The sequence below is a fragment of the Pelodiscus sinensis genome, chromosome 9 (assembly GCF_052426305.1).
Source record: "Pelodiscus sinensis isolate ZL-2025 chromosome 9, ASM5242630v1, whole genome shotgun sequence".
NCBI classification, from domain to species: domain Eukaryota; kingdom Metazoa; phylum Chordata; order Testudines; family Trionychidae; genus Pelodiscus; species Pelodiscus sinensis.
In genome coordinates, this window is record NC_143060.1 from 48,781,517 (window position 1) to 48,801,216 (window position 19,700).

At 41.6% G+C, this 19,700-nt stretch overlaps 1 protein-coding gene across 1 annotated transcript in view; it reads left to right on the forward strand.

The window, feature by feature from the left end:
* Window positions 1-19,700, forward strand: part of ASPM (assembly factor for spindle microtubules) — a 61,779-nt gene that overhangs the window by 30,145 nt on the left and 11,934 nt on the right. The window contains exons 13-18 of the mRNA XM_006130667.4: window positions 41-259; window positions 4,003-4,207; window positions 4,296-4,441; window positions 4,535-4,663; window positions 9,203-9,397; window positions 14,740-19,362. Coding sequence (XP_006130729.4) covers window positions 41-259; window positions 4,003-4,207; window positions 4,296-4,441; window positions 4,535-4,663; window positions 9,203-9,397; window positions 14,740-19,362 — 5,517 coding nt within the window. The remainder of the gene's footprint in view (window positions 1-40; window positions 260-4,002; window positions 4,208-4,295; window positions 4,442-4,534; window positions 4,664-9,202; window positions 9,398-14,739; window positions 19,363-19,700) is intronic.

Genomic DNA, 19,700 nt, shown 5'->3' on the forward strand with positions numbered 1-19,700 from the left:
TTTTTTTTTTAATGTCTTAACATTTTCTTTCCTTTATCAGGTGGAGGTTTCCCTTAATGTGGAGCAGTTGGAAGAAGAAATTTCTTATTTAAAGAATACACTCAATATTAAGACACAAATGGCTGCTCTAGCATCCTGCTCTAATCAAAGTAAAGTGAGAAAAAACAGCAGTACTTGGTCATCGGAACATCATTACAGTGAAAATGTTAAGCTGCTGATGGATTGGGTCAATGCTGTTTGTGGGTTTTACAATACTAAGGTAAGCAGTCCTTTCTTGTGTGCATGCATTTCCAGGATTTGTATATCTGCAAATACATTTTTTTGTAATGGAAAATGTTTATAATTCTATAAATCTTTCAAATCTAACTGTTCTGTCAAGTATATATTAATGCCAAGGTGGCTTGATGTATTTTATGGCAATTTAAATCAACAAGAAAAAATAATTGATTTAAAACAAGTTACTGACTGATACTACTTCACATATTCGTTGAAACAATGGTGCAAATCTGATCACTAAAACATGTTCACTTACAACTCAATATAATACTTAACTTAATTTTTATCTAAAAAATTAAACAAATCTATTTAGGAAATAGTACATTATATTCATTATCCATGTCAAACTACAGACGCAGCAGCAGTATATTAGGAATGAATGATAAGAACTAAATCACACAAACACAATAGCACTTAAATTTTAGATTTAGCTTAATAAAATATACTGTAAATTTGAGAGAGTTTGTCTGTTCGTTCAAGAACTCCTTCTAACCAGTAAGAGCTAGGTTGACCAAGCTTCCTCTTATCATAACTTAAAGCAACTTAAGGATTTGGTTGTGCTAGGGAAATGAGATGTGCCTGCAATGGGATTGCTTCTGATGAAACCATACAGAAATGAGACCGAATCACCGGGTAGGAGAAAGGGGCTGGTTGGTCTCCTTCTGCCCATATCAGGGACTGTTCCAGTCTTGAGCCTCCTATCCCCCAAGTGCCCATTAGTGAGGGTAGGTAGCTGAAACTCCTCTCCCCCTTTTCCCTCCCCCCTGAATCATACGGGGACATTGCTGGCTGTTCTTGAGGGAACCAGAGGAAAGTGCACACTTTGCTGCATTCCTTGCTCTGGCTGCAGAGCACAGGGGGGAGATGAACCTGGATCTGCCCCAGCTGGGGGACATTCACTCCTCCCCTGGTTGTGCCTGCTGGAGCTGCAGAGGCCATGGAGAGCCGCTTCTCACCTTGCCACAAGCAGCTGCATTGAGAGAGGGCTGGGGTAGTCCTCTCTACCTGGTGCGGCTTGCACACTGAATGCCACAACCCCAGCCCAACACAATGCTTTGTTTAAATCATTAAAATTTTTATTTTTCAAGAAACAAAAATTGAGTTAAGGTCTTGAGCAATGCTGGGTAAATCTTAATGGAGTATTGTATCCAGTTCTGGGCCCCCCACTACAGAAAGAATGTGGGCGCATTGGAGAGGGTCCAGTGGTGGGCAACCAAAATGATTAGGGGGCTGAAGCACATGACCTATGAGGCGAGGCTGAGGGATTTGGGCTTATTTAGTCTGCAGAAGAGAAAAATGAGGAGAGATTTGATAGCATCCTTCAACTTCCTGAAGGGAGGTTCCAAAGAGGATGGAGAGAGGCTGTTCTCAGTATTTCCAGATGGCAGAACAAGGAGCAATCATTTCAAGTTAGTGTGGGAGGTTTTGGTTGGATATTAGGAAAAACTATTTCACTAGGAGTGTAGTGAAGCACTGGAATGGGTTACCTAGGGAGGTGGTGGAATCTCCATTCCTCGAGGTTTTTAAGTCTCGGCTTGCCAAAGCCCTGGCTGGGTTGATTTAGTTGGGATTGGTCCTGCTTTGGGAAGGAGGCTGGTCTCTTGCAGCCGTATGAGTCTAAGAAATCTTCTAGTGTTGCTTAAATGTTTCACGTTTGCAATTATAGCTCTCTCCTGAGTTGCTGGCTGATGGTGTCCTTAACTTTTTTTTTTTAAAAAAAATTCAAATTATATTAACGTTAACAGACAAGTCCTCACAATACAAAATGTACCATTTCTTAAAACTTCTGCAGCTAGCTCTCCTCTTCCGCATTCCAACTATAATTTTGATTCATAGACTGAAACAGTTTTCCTGCTTTTTCAACTCCTAGTTGATTTCTTAGCTTTGAGTGAATAATGCCAAATGATGAAAATCTTCTCTGTGCCTGCAAAGGAAGCTTTTCCGGTGAAAAGTTGGCTTAGCAACTGAAGGAACTATTTCAAAGTGCCTGGTTTATAATTTCCACCAGTTCAAGGGAGTGACTTTATTCACATCATTGGTAAACATGTAGGTTGTCTCTAAACTACATCCCTTTATCAAAAATAAAACCCTTCTTCAAAAGAGCCTGTACTCAAAAAAAATGATGAGTACAGGTTCTTTTGAAAAAGAGTTTTATTTTCAATAGATCCCCGTCTAAATGGCCATTTTTCTTTTGAAAAGCCCCATTTCGGAAGAAAAAAATGCAGCTGCCATTATGCAAATGACGTGTGGGAAATTTAAATCCCGGTTTCATTTCAATTTTGATATGTCTAATTTGCATCCTCTTTCGATAAAGGGAAGTAGTTTAGATGTCCCTGTACTGATTAAATAGTTTTGCTCCAGCCCTGAAGGTGGGAGCCTTCCAGAGCAATTATGCCTTGCAGAATTGAGTGATTTTGAGATGCCTACTCCATGACAGCAGCAGCATCTTTAGAAGTTAGATATCTACCTTTTTATTTGGAGCTAAGAATTCTCACAAGAAAATGAGGTGGAGTGAAGTGTTTGATTCATTCACTTCTTTATTGCCTGCATTTTAACTTTTGGGTGAGGTATTTCTTTCATCAGTGTCATTTGAAGACCAAGTTAGTGAGGTGCAGGAACTGAATGCCTCACAGATGGTAGCACTATGGTCGGCCCTGTTATTGGGGGCACCTTCATCAATGGTGCCAATGACTGCAATGCCAATCATGATGGCATTACTAAGACAGCAGGGCTATGTACTTAGCAAAATGGAAACAGTTCTCCCTGGTGTCATCACATTGGTCTTTAGCCCCAGGTGACCTTCATATCTGTACTTAGTCTTAGATTACCACCTTCAGCTAAAGCAACAAGCGCTGGCACTCTCCTCCATAAGGGTTCATCTGACTGCCATTTCTGCATTTCACACATTACACCTGGACACTTAAGGAAAGCAAAATCTAAATTATTTAAGTTTTGGAGGCTTCAAATTCATTTCCCAGGCATTGCCATTTCTAACTCCCTAATCTCTGAACTTCATAAATTTCACCTTGTGTATCTTCTGTTTCTGTCTCAAGTGCAGCCATGCCTACAGCTATCCCTCAAACTATTTTTTTTAATACTGATAGATGTGGAATGTCATCCCTGATACTGTGTGTCACACAGTCAGCCTCCTTTTAAATGCCCTTTGGTCCCACTCCCTTCCACAATCATTCTTTAGCGATTTTAATTTATAAAAGAATGCTGGGTACTGATACCACCCAAGCAACTCCATAACATTTTGCACAATCCCTTTTCTATTCTATGTATTTTGCTTTCCTAATATTGCTTCTCTGTGTATTCTTGCTTTCAGGCAGTTAGTTTGTTCAAGATTTATGGGCTACAGGTGGGATCTTATTCTGAAAATATTTAGCATGTTTCTGACATGGGATAAGCATCAGTAACTTACTATGTTATAGAAGGTCCTTTCTAGGGTCCTTCATAGAATTCTAGTCTGTTTGGTAACTTGAACTATTTTACTTTGGTAGACATCCCTTTATATTTTAGAATTTCAGAAATGGAGAACCATAGCATAGACTCCGCAAATAAACATTACTTTCAGATACTTTGTGTTGCATATATTTAATTTCCCTTTGTATAGATTAAGACATGTGTAGCCACATTCCTGTCCAGATATGATTACATTTTTGATAAATTATACTAATTCGTGAGTGTGAAAAACTTCAAGAGTTCTATTTTTTTTTTAACCAGGTGGAAAACTTCACAGTATCTTTCTCAGATGGCAGAGTATTGTGCTATTTGATTCACCACTATCATCCATGTTATGTGCCTTTGGAAGCTGTATCCCAACGTACCACTCAAACAGTAGAATGTACAAAAGCTGGTACAGTAGCACTAAATTCTTCTTCTGAATCTGATACATCTCTGAATATATTGGATGGAACATTTGACCAAAGTGAGTCATTCTTTAATGTAACATTAAGTTAAAAATAATCTTCACCTGATTTAAAAAACATGATTATATTTTTCCTTCTGTTGTAAAGCTATAACTACCTCAGTCCTCTATAAGGAACTTCTGGAAAATGAAAAGAGAAATTTCCAGGTGATTAACACTGCTGTTTCTGACCTTGGTGGAATACCAGCTATGATTCATCATTCAGATATGTCAAATACAATTCCTGATGAGAAGGTGAAAGAGGTTTTTTTTATATTACATATAAACTGCCATAATTTCCTGGACAATTCCAATTCAGTGGTGTTTTTTTTGTGTGTGTTTCTTTAGGTTGTTATTACCTATGTGTCGTTTCTGTGTTCACGGCTTCTAGATCTTCGAAAAGAGACTCGAGCTGCTCGGCTAATTCAGTCAATTTGGAGGAAATACAGACTGAAAGCAAAGCTAAAACACCATCAGGTATTTTATTAAGGACCTCATGCTTTTGTTCAGTAGTAGTGATCGCTCTTTGTGGCATGGTGGGGGTATACCAAATAGTTTTCAGAGAGTGGTATTTGTAATTACTTTTTGAGGACTTGATACGTTACTAAAGCAAAATGGATCTTTTCATTCTCTTTAGAATGAGAAGTAGTCAATATAAAGACTAGTGCTCTGCAGGTTATATTTTCAGTCTTTTTCCCCAAGTCAGGGCTGAGGCAGGTTTATTTTTCTTCATGAAGAATGCCACACTTCTTATTTTAAATTGTAAAGAAGCAAAATGAATATAAAAATACCACACTTGAATTAGGTCTAATGCCACTGTGCAATATATAGGATTTAACACACAACTTCACAAAAGCATTTTGAGGGAGAGGGAGAGAGACTCTATAAGCTGGGTAAAGTCAAAGGTGCAGGATTTCACAATGCGTTGTTACTGCATGTGTAGCATAACATTTTTCTTTGAGTAGTGTCCCTATGGTTGCTCCACTGTAAACAACCTTGCTTCCCCATGGTACCCAAAGAACTTGGACAGCTGTGTCTGTTAGGCTGTCTCTCCTGTACCGCCTCTAGCATGATACACCAACAGCATGCCTCTTGGTTAGCTATACGCTGGGCCAAACAGATGATTTACTCCCCAATCCTGCCATAGACCACTCATGTTTCAGTACCAGCCTCAGTGCCACAAGCCACAAAGAGGGAAAAAAAGGTAAATTTCTCAAACAGAAACCATCTGGCCTACAATCTTCTCCCCAGGCCTCTGTTTAAATGTAGCTTTTGGCAGGTAGATCGAACCATGGACAATGCCCCCCAACTGACAGCTGACTATTGTTCCACACCAATTTAGTCACTGGTTGGCAGTGTTATGCATTGCCCAAAAAAGCATAACATCCACTTGATGGGTCCTAGAAATCCAAACTGGGTGTTCCATTCACTTTATCTCTATCCCCTACACAACATTTTTCATTGTCCTTCAGGAGGCATCCTTCCCATGAGTGTTTAGTATGATGAGGGAGATCGCCTCCTCCAGTTAAGAGCCATGAACTAGTATCTACCAGGCAAGGGGTTTTACGCTCGTTATTTCTTAAAACCCACAAGGAAGGGAAGATGGAGACCTATATTAGACCTCAGCACTCTCAGCCAATTTGTCAAGGCTCAAAAATTCAAAACGGTCACCTTATCAACAGTCATTCCAGAACTGGAACAGTGAGACTGGATTTCAGGCCTCAACTTCCAAGACTCCTATTTTTCATATCTTAATTGACTCTGGGACACGAATGCTGCCAATACTGATTGCTCCCTTTCAGGCTATCATTGGCCCCAAGAGTGTTTTCCAAGGTTTTTTGTGTGGTAGCCACTCATTTATGGTTTCTGGGGATAATGATTTATCCATTTACTTGGGTGATTGTCTCCTCAGAACCTGATCTCTCCACTATGATACATTTGTTTACTGAACAGAGCTACAGATCAACACCCAGAAGTCAACCTTGACCTCAGTGTGTTACCTCTTATCCTTAGTCATGATCATAGAAACATTCAAAGAAGCCCACCAATACCTGACATACTTTGCCTCCAACTGTTGGAGCAAGTGGCAGTGGGCATAGTAGTGATAGGCATCACAAAGGGATGTCTCCAAATGTGGTTCAGTTCAGTTTACAGGGTGAACAAGGGCAAGTTGGAGAAACCCTGTTACTGCCCCATCGGGCCCCCCCAGGATCAAAAACTCCTTAGACTGGTGGAAGGACCCAGGCAATATTATTATTATTTGTGTGTGTGTGTGTGTGTGTGTGTGTGTGTGTGTGTGTGTGTGTGTGTGTGCGCGCACGCGCGCAAAGGATCCCCTTGTCACAAACATGACTGTTATTCCTTACCACTCCATAGGGTGGCCTTCTTACACAATGCAGTTTGTCATTAATGGAGACATACTATCTGAGAGCTGTCAGCAATGCCGGCTTCCATTCCTCCCACTGATCACATGATCACACACAAACAGTCTAACAGGCAACATAGCCTCATCAATCAACAGGGGAAGAACCAGGTTGCCCTTGCACCAATTCCATAAGTTCTTCGCCTCTGCACATAGCATCTCCCACAATAGTACACTGTCTGTGGCTTAAATCCTGCGCGCACACAACTTGACAGTGGACAGTTTGAGTTGCAAATTCCAACATGACCATGGATGGGAAATACACCCAATAGTGTATTACAACTTAGTCAGATGATGGGCAACGCTGTCCACAGACCTTTTGACCACTTATCAAATGGGAAATGTGCATGGTATTGCTTGAGAGCAGGGATGGGATAGCACTCCCAGGATGATGCTCTCCTCCTCTCATGGGACAAGGAACTTCTCTATGCTTCCCTCCATTTCCCCTACTGTTGAAGGTCCTACTGAAAAGTAAAAAGGGATGGAGCCCGCTTTGTTCCACTTGTTCCTAGTTGGCCAAGACATACCCAGTACCCTTGTGTCACAGTTTGCAATATGCCTGCGAATCTCCCTCCCATCTCTGGGACATACTGTACATCCTAATTTGAGGATTCTCTGCCTCCAGGCATGGCTCCTGCTTGGCATCTAGAAAGGTCTTGTTCAAAGTAAGTACAAGAAACTCTATTACACAGTAGAAAGTCCTTCTCCATTGTATTCCCTCCAGAAATGACCACGGTTTCAGATTTGGTGCATGTCCCTGATAGATCTCCCTAATATCCATAATTATTCTACATCTGGATTATGCGTTGACCTTCACAAAGTCAGGATTATGATCTCTTTGGTCTATCTAGAACAGTGGTTCCCAACCTTTTCCAGATGGAGACCCATTTGGACAATTCAGGAATGATTGGTGACTCAAGTCAATTCAAAAACGGGGAGAAGAAGGGGCAGAGCCACCTGGGGAGACATTTGGTGACCCTTTTGAATTGTAAGGGCGACCCATATGTTGGGAAACCCTGATCTAAGAGCTAAAACAACATTTCACCATCTAGTAGAGGGGTAGTCAGTGCTGTCACACCCAACTGCTGAAAGGTTTCTCAAGGGCATAATAAACCTCTTACCTCAACCTTGACTTCTTAACCCCATTTGAGACCTAAATCTGGTACTGAAAGAGATGACTAAGCCTTCAGTTGAACCCAAGGCCACCTGTTCACTGACGTACCTATAATTGAAAATGGTCTTCCTGATTAGCAGTTACTTCAGCCAGAACACTTGGAGAGAGCAGTTCTAATGGCCATTTCCTGTTAACTGTATTTTTTTCTGGATGAGGTTACACTCAAGCTGCATCCAAAATGCATCCTTAAGGTAGCTTCAGTTCACGTGAATCAATTGACTTCCATTTCAAAATTTTTTTTGAGACACACCCAGACAACAGAGAGGCCATACTACATACCTTAGATGTCAGAACAGGCCTGACTATCTACCTGGCTAGGATGAAGGCTTACAGGAAGTTCGCATGGTTTTTCCTCCCCATTGCAGAATGAGCTAAGGGCCTAACAATATCATCCCAAAGGTTCTCTGTGGGTCTTGACCATCAGACCATGTTACTAAATTCACAATATGACTCTTCCAGGCCCTATTCATATGCAGTCCAGGCACTTGATCTCATCCATCGCCTTTTTCCACAATGTCCCTATCTCAGAGATCCATAGAATGGCAACATGGGTTAAAGTCCACACTTTCGAAAAACACTATCTGCTCACTGGTGACGCTTTCTTATGCCAGCTTAAGTTCCATAGAGATGTCATTCATCTGTAACTGATTCAGAATCACCCACAGTGGAGTGCATCTATAGGGATGCTCCTTGAAGTTACTCACCTTGTGCCGTTACAATGTTTTTTTGTGATGTGTGTCCTTAGAGTATTCTACATCTCAGCTTCCTCAACTACAAAAGTCTTGTTAATGACTCTGGTAGAGAAGGAACTAAGAGGAATTATCTCATGTGTTCTGACTAGTTCTGTGGTGCACCAACAGCAGAGACAGTATGTCTCCTAACAGGCACAGCTACCGGAGTTCTCTGAGCAGCAGAGTGGGGATATAAACACATGTTCAATGGTGTACCTATAGGGACATGCATCTCAGAGAACCATCGTTACTTCTCAAGTTAGGTAACTTCTACAAGGCCCTTAATATTGAAATTAAAAACCTAGAACTACTGTTGATAGTGAGAGCTAGAAAACCTGAAGACTGTGAATCAAGAGGGCAGATAGTTATTTCTAGAGATTTGTCAGAGGATGAGTTTCCCCAATAACAATCATCAACGTAGTTTTACTAATTAGTATTTATGTTAGTATTTACTAATTAGTGGGATCCCGTTTTGATGCTGAAAAGCGCATGAAGCTTATTTGAAAATTTTTGTTTTAGGGAGAAATAAATATTTTTACTCAAACTAAGATTCAGGCAAATGTGTATTCTAGTACATTTTACAATTGACACTCCCATGATATTGATATCATTTTTCTTCCAGAAAGGCTTTTTGTTTGGTTTTCCTCTTTTTGTTTTACTAAACTTTCCATGGAAATCACTCCTTACAGGAAAGAGACAAAGCTGCTCGGATTATTCAATCAGTTGTAATAAATTTCCTGTTTCGCCGGCGCACCCAGAAGAAAGTTAATGCAGCAATTTTAATTCAGAAACACTGGAGAAGACATTTAGCTGTGAGGAAAACTTTGAAATTAAAAAAGGAAAAACTGGAGGAAACTAAAAATGAATCAGCTACAGTCATCCAGGTACAACTAAGTTATCTGTATTTACCTAGCAATGAAGCCTTTTTAAAGGAGCATCTTTTTTTACTTAAAAGTTAAAGGAAAAGGTACATTCCAATGTCAAAGTTTTTGCTGGTGGAATCAGTGTTTTCTCTGCCCTCAGAAACTGCAGCCAAACTACCCAGAACTCGAGACTAGTTCCTTTTTGAAAGTGCCAAAGGGGGACACAGCTGGTATTTGCTATTGTTTGTAATGTTTTCCATTAGTGCACTAAAGGGTTTAAAATAGTGGTTCCTACATCACTGATCACATGGTGCTATTTTTTTTTTTTTCTTTTCCAGCTGGTAAATCAGCGGTAGGCAAACTTGTTGGCCTGAGGGTCACATCGGGGTTCAGAAACTGAATAGAAGACCAGGCGGGGAAGGATAGGGGAAGTTGTGCTTCTCCAAGCATCCTTGTGTGACCCAGCTCCCCGCCCCCTATTAACTCTCTGCCTCACTACCTCTTCGGGACTCTGCCTCCTATCCAAGCCACATCCCACACTTCCTGACTCCTGACCATGGTGCCTGGAGCATTGGGGCTGAGGTTGCAGGGAAATGGGGACAAAAGGAGAGGAGTCGGGGGCTATCCAGCTTCCTTATTTAGGGGCCTGACAGAAGGGTCTGTTGGTCTGGATGTAGCTTGCAGGCTGCAGTTTGCCCACCTCTGTGCTAAATAGTACTGAACCTGAAACATCTTTTTTTAGAAATATATTCTCTGTATAAGCAAGTGTCACGGGATGCTGCTTTTAATAGGAATGGAAGAAGTCCTCTACTGCCTCATTCCTGATTGTGCTAATACAGAAGATATTTTCTCTGTTCTGATGTGGGACATACTTTGAATCAGTAGGAGAAGGCCTTATTGTTGCTTTTAATTCAGAACTCTTATAAGTCAGAGTATATAAATACTTGGCACTGGGTCACGAGGGTTCTCTCCTGAACCCTTTACCATGCTGTGGTGCCAGGAAGGGACTCTTGCCTTGCACCGGCACTGGACCAACTGTAATTTGTGGTTTTTATTTAAGTGCTTTGTTCACAGATTTCCAATTCAGGTGTGTGTGCATTGTGTGTATGGACGTTGGAATTTTTTCTCCCTAACAGTCTGCAAAACAAGGGAGCCCTCTGGAGTGGTGCCAGTATATGGCACTGCATATATGACTCTGCTGATTTGTCCCTCCCTCAGTTCTTCCTTACTGTCCATGGCAATGTTGGCACATTGCCTGCTTGCTCCATAAGGGCGCCATACGCGAACTTTAATTCATTAATCGTTCTTTTGCATTGTTCTTGGTGTAGTTAAGGTGATAGGTAGATATTACCACCTGCTTCGGGTGTTGTGCTATGCCACAATCCCAGGGCTTCAAGGCTTGCAGTTCCTGCTGTAACCCTATGACCAGCAGTGATCTCCACAGCCTGTCTCCATTATCTGGGGGAAGCCCATCAGGCCAATCGCTGTAAAATCTGCAAGTCATTCAAGCAGCTTATGAAGAAAGAAAGGGACTCTTGCTTGTGACAGTTGTTGATGGCACCAGAACGGCTAGGCCCAAGTTCTTTGTTGCATAGCACTCCGGTGTGGGTATGTGATATGGTGCAGGCTAAGGACTGTTCCAAAGAGCCCCAGCACTGCAGCGAGAGACCCTGCCGTGGCACCATTCCAACTCCCCGGCCAAGAAGAGTGACAGGTGCTCCCATCTTAGGCTTGCTAAACCTGCTTCAGGTTGCAGAACCTTGAGGCGGAGGGAAGCATCTCCACTGACTGTGGTAGCTCAGGCGCTGTTGAGTCTGGTGCTGGGCAGGTCTCTACCCCCAACTGTGACGTGGTGGATCTGGTCAAGCTTTTGATGCCCAATAACTTTTAAAAGGCCAGTAACCTCATCAAACTTGTGGTATTGCAGCTGTGGTCAGAGGCATTGAGATCTCTGGCACTACCAAGGCACCCCACTTTGCAAGGCAAGCCCATGATCATGGTCCACACTTGCCATCTCCAGACTGACATCATATTCTGCACCAGTCTACTTCACCAAAGGCCCAGCACTGGTCTCCAACACAGGGTTCACACCAAGTGCACTCAGCGCTGGCTCAGGACACCTGTCTCTTCTTGACCCCTCGCCAGAAACCTTATCATGATGTGGTGCCAGAAAAGAACTCTTGCCTCGGACTGGACCCTGACCGCCCACCGACATCGAGGCAGTGACATCCCCTCTGCAGATGTGATGCTGGCACTGCTTGGGCTCAGAATCACAGCACTGCTCACCGGCACCAGCACCCCTTAGAAGCTGAGGTCACGTAGTGGACTTAGATCTATACATCACTCACCCAACATCAATCTCGTTCCTCTTTGGTTTGGTAACAACCTCCGGTGCAGGGCTCCTCAGCTCCTCCATAGTATTTGCTTTCAGCATTGTCTCTATCCAAAAGGGAGTCTGTTCATTCCAGAGGAACCAGATAAGTCTCCAGACACAGAGTGGACTGCCATATGTCATGGCAACCACAGTGGTCACCACCATTACAGTGGCCGTTCTGGACTCCTTGGTATACCATCAGTCCCAGGGAGCACCCTCCATGCCCTCTAGGTCAGATGTGTCTGGCCCACACCGCCCCAGGTTACCAGGGGGCTCCCTCCTTCACTGCCCCCCCCCCCCCGCCTCATTTTCCAAGCTGTCTAGTGCAGGTGACTTGCTCACAAAAATCCCCAACCACCTGCTCAGTCACCGATTCTCCCCGAATACAGACTTTTCTGGGCAATCGTTCAGGGGACATGCATGAGACAGGCCCAACTGATGGTCAGGGAGATCCTCTCACTCTGGTATCTTTCTCCGTGTCATCCTCAGAGGAGGTGGTGGCAAGAGAATTCACCTCGGGGTCGCCTCCTATCAGTCATAGGACTCACTTCAAGTGCACTATCAGTTTTCAGTGCTTTTCCTTGGCATCTTCCCAGTCTCTCGTGTGTTCACAAAGTGCATAGTGGTGCTGGCTGCATTTCTACACAAGAGGAGGAGGGTAGAGGTATATTCTTACCTCATCGATTGGCTACTAAGAGACTGCTCCAAAGAGCAAATAGTCGCATGTTCACCACATCAGAAGCACTTTCCAGAGTTTGGGAACTCTTTTCAACCTGGAGAAGTCCATGCTTGTCACACCCACCCCCAATAACAAAGTCCATAGGAGCAAGCCTCAACTACTTAACAGGTTAGATGTGTTGGATCTTGGGTGGGAGAACCCATCTAGTTAATTTCTGGATCCAAGGGATGTGGACTCCAGAGGATCCAAAGATCCACATAAATGTCAAAGAGCTCAAAGGAGTTTGGTTGGTCTGTGCAATCTTCCTGTCTCAGTTATTGTGCAAGGTGGTGGAAGGGCCTCACAGATAATGCGGCCTCCATGTTTTACATCAACTGATGGGCGGGGGGGAAGGCTCCTTTGCTCTATGCCAGGAAGTGCTTAATCTCTGGGACTTTTGCATTAGTTATGATGTGTTGTGAGCAAGACATGAAGTCATTCTTCCACTCTACTCTGCGCTGGTTAGCCCTCGGATGGAGTACTGTGTCCAGTTCTGGGCACTGCATTTCAAGAAAGATGTTGAGAAATTGGAGAGGGTCCAGAGAAGAGCAACAAGAATGATTAAAGGTCTAGAGAACGTGTCCTATGAAGGAAGGATGAAAGAATTGGGTTTGTTTAGTTTAGAAAAGAGAAGATTGAGGGGGGACATGATAGCAGTTTTCAGGTATCTAAAAGGGTGTCATAAGGAGGAGAGAAAAAACTTGTTCATCTTGGCCTCTGAGGATAGGACAAGAAGCAATGGGCTTAAACTACAGCAAGGGAGGTTTAGGTTGGACATTAGGAAAAAGTTCCTAGCTGTCAGGGTAGTCAAACACTGGAATAAATTGCCCAGGGAATCAGTCGGGTCTTGCATCAGATCAAATGAGACACAGCTCACATGATCCTGATTGAGCTGGCGTGGCTTCGTCAATGCTGGTTTGACATGATCATGGCACCCTACTCCCCCAGGACCCTCCTGTACCATCTGGACATGCTATTGCAGGATCACAGTTGACTTTGCGTCCCAGCTGAGCTATAGTCAACACAGCCTTGAACTTCTACTTTCTGCCATGGGTACTGCTTTGAGTGGAATAGTGGAATGGACATGAGCAAGCGCTTGAAGAAAAGACTGTTACCTTTTTGTAACTGGTATTTGAGATGTTATTTATGTCCATTACACGTCCCATCAGTTTCTTCCTGCCAGAAACTGACATTGGGGAAGAATGAGGGTACGGTGCACACGGCACTCCTTATACCATGCCATGGAGGTGCCACTCCAGGGGTTGCTAGGACTGCTCTCCTAAGGGTACTACTGAGGGGAAAAACTTCCAGCACCAGTGCATGTGGTAAGTGTACACACCTATTGTGGAATGGACATGAGGAACCAAAGGGAAAGTGGGTCGGCAGGGTCACATATTGAGTGCCACTCCAGGGGGCTCCCCAGCTGTCATCATTGGAGCTGCTAAAGAAAAATGTTTCTGACATCCATGCACATGGTATGCACACACTTAATTGGAGTGGATGTGAACAACACCTCTCAAAGAACAAGTTATGGGAAATTGAGTAACTTTTTTTTTTTTCTTCTTAGGAATGCGTTGCTCATGTCCATTCTATCACCCACCCTTCTTCTTTACTGTTGGTGTTTCTGGTAAAACAAACAAACAAAAACCCTGAGGGATGGGGAAGCTTATGATGCTCCTAATATTGCACCATTTGGGTGCCACTACAGAGGGTGCCAGTCCTCTATGGATATTGCTGAGGGAAAGGGGGGGGGGAACTTCTTGCATGCATGTGGTGAGCACACACACCTAATGTGGAATGGGCAGGAGCAACACATTTCTAACACAGTTACAAGACAGGTAATAATCTTATCTCAACCTAAATGCCAGTTGTCCTTTTTGCAAGAAAACACTGGGCCTTCATTAATTCTCAGTTTACTGCTTAACAGTTTGAAAGGGAATCTTAGCTGTTTCATAGATTGACCCTTGGGCACAGAATTGGTATTTTAAAAGAAATAACCTTAATTCATTCTGTATTTGTGGTCATGAGAAGTTCTGGGCAGTCTGTGGATAGACTTGGAGTGAATACATTGAAAACAATATATCAATAAGCCATAAAGTGAAAAATAATGTTGAAAGCAACAACCTTAATCCTTGGGATTTTTTGTTCATTTTTTTTCTTCACTTCAATAGGAAGTGTAATTAGCTCTTGGGCTATAGCTTGCGAGCAAACTTGAATATTCATATAATCTCAGTTTAATCCATAAATTAATCATTCTGGGTTTTTTTGCAGAGTAACTGGAGGAGATTTTCTTCTAGAAAAAAATACCTTCAGCTAAGATACTACGTTATCCTTGTGCAAGCTAGGATAAGAATGTTGACGGCTGCTGCTGCGTATAAACGACTTATTTTGGCTACTGTTACAATTCAAAGACATTTCCGTGCTTCTCTGGTGGCAAAAGAAGATCGTAAAAGATATGAAACTTTAAAGTCTTCATCACTTGTCATTCAATCTGCATTTAGAAGATGGAAAAAACAGAAAATTCAACAGAAAATTAAAGCTGCAGTTGTGTTGCAAACTGCTTTCCGAAAATGGCAAGCCTCAAAATTAGTGAAGAGGGAGAGAGCAGCTGTCATCATACAGTCTTGGTATAGGATGCATCGAGATTTGAAGCAGTATTTATGTGTTAAAAAAAGTGTTATCCAGATTCAAGCCTGGTTTAGATGTGTTCAGGCTAAACATGTTTATGAGGATAAAAGGGAATGCATATTGATGATTCAAAAGTATTACAGAGCTTATCGACTGGGAAAAGTTCAAAGAGAAAACTACTTGCAAAAACGTGCAGCAGTTATAGCCCTCCAAGCAGCTTTTAGAGGTAGGAAAGCTCGTCTGTTATACAGACAAATAAAAGCAGCCTGTGTTGTTCAATCATTTTGGAGAATGAGACAAGAGAAGCAAAAATTTTTTCTCATGAAGCAGTCTGTTGTTATATTACAATCACATGTGAGAAAATATCAACAACTAAAAAGATACAGAGAAACTAAAAATGCCATTTGCATAATTCAAACTCAATACCGAGCCTATGTTGCTTGTAAAAATGCTGCCTCTTCATTCCAGAAAATACGCCTTGCTGCTGTTGTGCTGCAATCTGCCTACAGAAGAATGAAAGCTAGGAAAGAGGCCCACATACTGAGATCTGTGGTGAAAATTCAGTCAAGTTATCGTGCTTATGTTGCCCGGAAAAGATTTGAACATTTAAAATCTGCTGCAGTGAAGATTCAGGCTTTTATAAAAATGATACAAGCACGCAAACGTTATCATGCTTTAAGGCAGGTAGTACTCTATGTTCAGCGAAGATACCGCTCCAAAAAATGCATCCTTCAACTTAAAGAAGAACATAGGAAAATGAAGGGAGCTTGTGTCAAAGTTCAAGCAGTAGTACGAGGACATCTGATCAGAAAACAATTACAAAGATGGAGAGAGGCTGCAACCTTGCTCCAGGCTTACTACAGAATGAAAAGGGATAGGCAATGCTATTTGAGGATATATAGTGCTACTGTTACCATTCAGAATCGATATTATGCGTACCAAGAGCAAGTCCGTCAGAGACAGAAGTTCTTGAAAGTCAAAAAGGCAGCTGTCTGCTTGCAAGCAGCCTACAGAGGTTATAGAGTACGCAAAATGCTTAAACTTCAGTATACAGCCACTGTTAAAATTCAGACAGCTTTTAGAGCTCATTCTGCAAGAATGAAATATCAAGCAATGATTCAGGCCTCTGTTGTGATTCAGAGGTGGTACAGAGCCTACAGAATTGGTTACAAAGTGAGATTGAGCTTCTTAGAAAGAAGAGCAGCTGTGATTTCTCTTCAAGCAGCTCTTCGTGGCTGGCAAGTACGAAAACAGGTTCAAAGGCAACATGCTGCTGCTGTTACAATACAGAATGCCTTTAGAAAGTTCCAGGCTCAAAGATTAAGGCTTATAAACAATGCTGTGCTAACTATCCAGCGGCATTATAGAGCCAGTATTGTAGGTAGAAAACAGCGGCAAGAATATATAAAACTATGTAACTGTATTGTACATCTCCAGGCAGTTTGGAGAGGAAGAACTGTGAGAAAACAAATTCAGAGAGAGCATCATTTTGCAGTAATCATTCAATCGTTTTACAGAATGCATGCAAATCAATCAAAGCTGAAAACTTTGAGACAAGCTGTCTTAGTGATTCAGAGACACTACAGAGCTTACTGTATGATGAAGGAACAACGCACACTTTATCGAAAAAGAAGAGCAGCTGTCTTAGTCTTACAAGCTGCTTTCCGTGGGGTGAGAGTGAGGAAACAATTACGGGAACTCAATAAAGCTGCTATTATTATACAATCAACCTACAAATCCTACGTAGTAAAAACAAAATATGCAGCATTTAAAGCTATGACTGTTATGGTTCAAAGACGGTATCGTGCAGTTGTTCAAGCTAACTATCAAAGGCAGGAATATCTGTCTTTAAGGAATGCAGTTATTAAAGTTCAGACTGTTTATAGAGGCATAAAAGTAAGACGACAAATTCACCGTATGCATCAAGCAGCTATTTCAATTCAAGCCATGTTTAAGATGCATCGTATAAACATTAGATATCGTGCAGTGAAATTGGCAGCAACTATAATTCAAATTAGATACAGAGCATTTTGTCAAGGGAGAGTGGAACGTAGAAAATACCTACAGCTACGGAGATCATCCCTTGTCCTTCAGTCTGCCTATAGAGGCATGAATGTTCGAAGAAAGGTAAGAATTCTGCATCAGTCTGCCACAGTAATACAGTCATACTATCGAATGTACAGACAACAAAAAGATTTTAAAAAGTTATCCATGGTAACAAAACAGATACAGCAGTGGTATCGTGCTTGCAAAGAACGAGATGCTCAAGTACACAAATACAAGATTATGAAGAGAGCCATACTCTGTATCCAGGCTATGTTTCATGGCATGAAAACAAGGAGACATTTGAAAATGATGCATATAGCTGCAGCCCTTCTTCAAAGGAGAATTAGGACCTTTCTTGAAAGGAAAAAATATATTTGTCTTAAGGCAGCTGCTATTATGGTTCAGAGAAAATATAGAGCAAAAGCACTTGCAAAGCAACAGCGCCAAGAATATCTTCATCTCCGGAAGGCTGTTGTTGTCATACAGTCTGCTTATAGAGGCTTTGTGGTAAGGAGGAAGATGCAACAGATGCACAGGGCTGCCACAGTTATTCAAGCCACTTTAAGAATGTATAGAATATATATTTCCTATCAATCTGTCAAATTTGCTTCAATAACTATACAACAACATTACCGAGCTTACAAGAAGGGAAAACATATGAGAGAAAAGTACTTAAAGCAGTACAACTCTGCTTTAATTCTTCAGGCTACCTATAGAGGAATGAAAACAAGACAGCTCCTGAAGAAAAAACATAATGCTGCAGCTATAATACAAAGTAATTATCGAATGTATAAACAAAGTTGTTACTACAAAAAAGTACAGTGGGCAACCCAAGTAATACAAAAAAGATACAGAGCCAGTAAGATGCAAAGACTTGCAGTTCAGCAGTACTCTTCAATGAAGAAAGCAGCAACTTGCATTCAGAGAGCTTTTCGAGAGATGAAGGCAAGAAAAAAACATCAAGAAATGTGCCACGCTGCCATTGTTCTTCAGACGCATTTTAAAATGTTTAAAGAACGACGAAGGTATCTTTCCCTTAAAGCTGCTGCTGTTGTCCTTCAGAGAAGATACAGAGCTTTAATTTTGGTAAGACAGCACACTCACGAATACTGTTCTTTTCGAAGAGCTGTTGTTCTTATACAGTCTCTGTACAGGGGTATTCAAACAAAAAGAAACATTCAGCATATGCATTTGGCTGCCAGAACAATCCAGTCAGCATTTAGAATGCATAAGATGAAAATTTCCTACCAGAGAATGAGAATTGCAGTTGTCGTCATACAGAATTATTACAGATCTTATGTTAAAGGAAAAGTTCAACGGAGTATATATCTGAGACTTCTGAAATCGGTGTTGGTCATTCAGGCGGCTTATAGAGGCACGAAAGCACGACAAGAACTGAAAATAATGCATGCATCAGTAACTGTAATACAGTCTCTTTATCGTATGCACATACAGCGTAATCATTATAGAAAGTTACGCTGGGCAGTCAGAGTTGTACAGCAAAGATTCAGAGCTAACAAGGCAAGAGAAGCTGAAGTAAAAAACTATGCGAAAATTAAAAAGGCTGCCATTTGCCTTCAGTCTGCTTTTCGTGCAAAAAAAACAAGGCAGTTGGCTACAACTATACAAGCTGCACTACGTATTCAGTCAGTCTTAAAGATGCACTTAGACAGGACACTTTTTCTTAAGAAGAAGACAGCAGCAGTAGCTATTCAGTCAGCCTTCCGATGCCACAGAATAAGGACTCGCTATAAAGCAGTTCGGGATTCAACTGTTGCAATTCAGCAGTGGTATAGAGCTTGTCGAATGGCTCATCTACAGAAAGCTGAATATTCTGTTCAAAGGCAGGCCATAATAATAATTCAGTCTGCTTATCGTGGAACAGTAGCAAGAAAAATGGCAAAGCAAAAACGTTCTGCAAGAAAGATTCAGTCTTTTCTTCTCATGGCTGTGCATCGTAGAAAATTTGTTCGACTCAGAACAGCAGCTGTTACATTACAGACTTACTACTTGATGTATAAAACCAAATTACAGTATGTGAAGTATAGAAAAGCAGTGTTTGTATTACAGCAACACTACAGATCACATTTAGCTATGAAACACCAAAGAAGAGTTTACTTAAAAACCCAGAAGAGCATTATAATAATACAGTCTAGAATCAGGGGATTCATGGAGCGGAGGAGGCTTCAGAAAATTAAACAAAACACAGTGAAAATTCAGGTACATTTGAAAAGTCAACATGTGTTGTGGTGTTGTATAAATCCTTGGTTAAGACTATAACATCTGATGACACAAGCTGTAATAAGTTACTGTGTTTAAAAACAAGACCAGAAGTACAATTATAGATGCTAGTATGGGATAGGTTTATGAAGCACAACTGATGGGAATCATAGTCAGCACAGATGAATTGGTTATACTCTGTAAGATTACTTTAAAAATGGCATTGTTAGTTACCTTCCACCACATCCAAGATGATCATTTTACAAGTAATGCTTTTCCAAAATTCTAGCCCTACAAATTTACCTTGTTTCCTGATTTTGCAAGCAGCAGAGATTCTG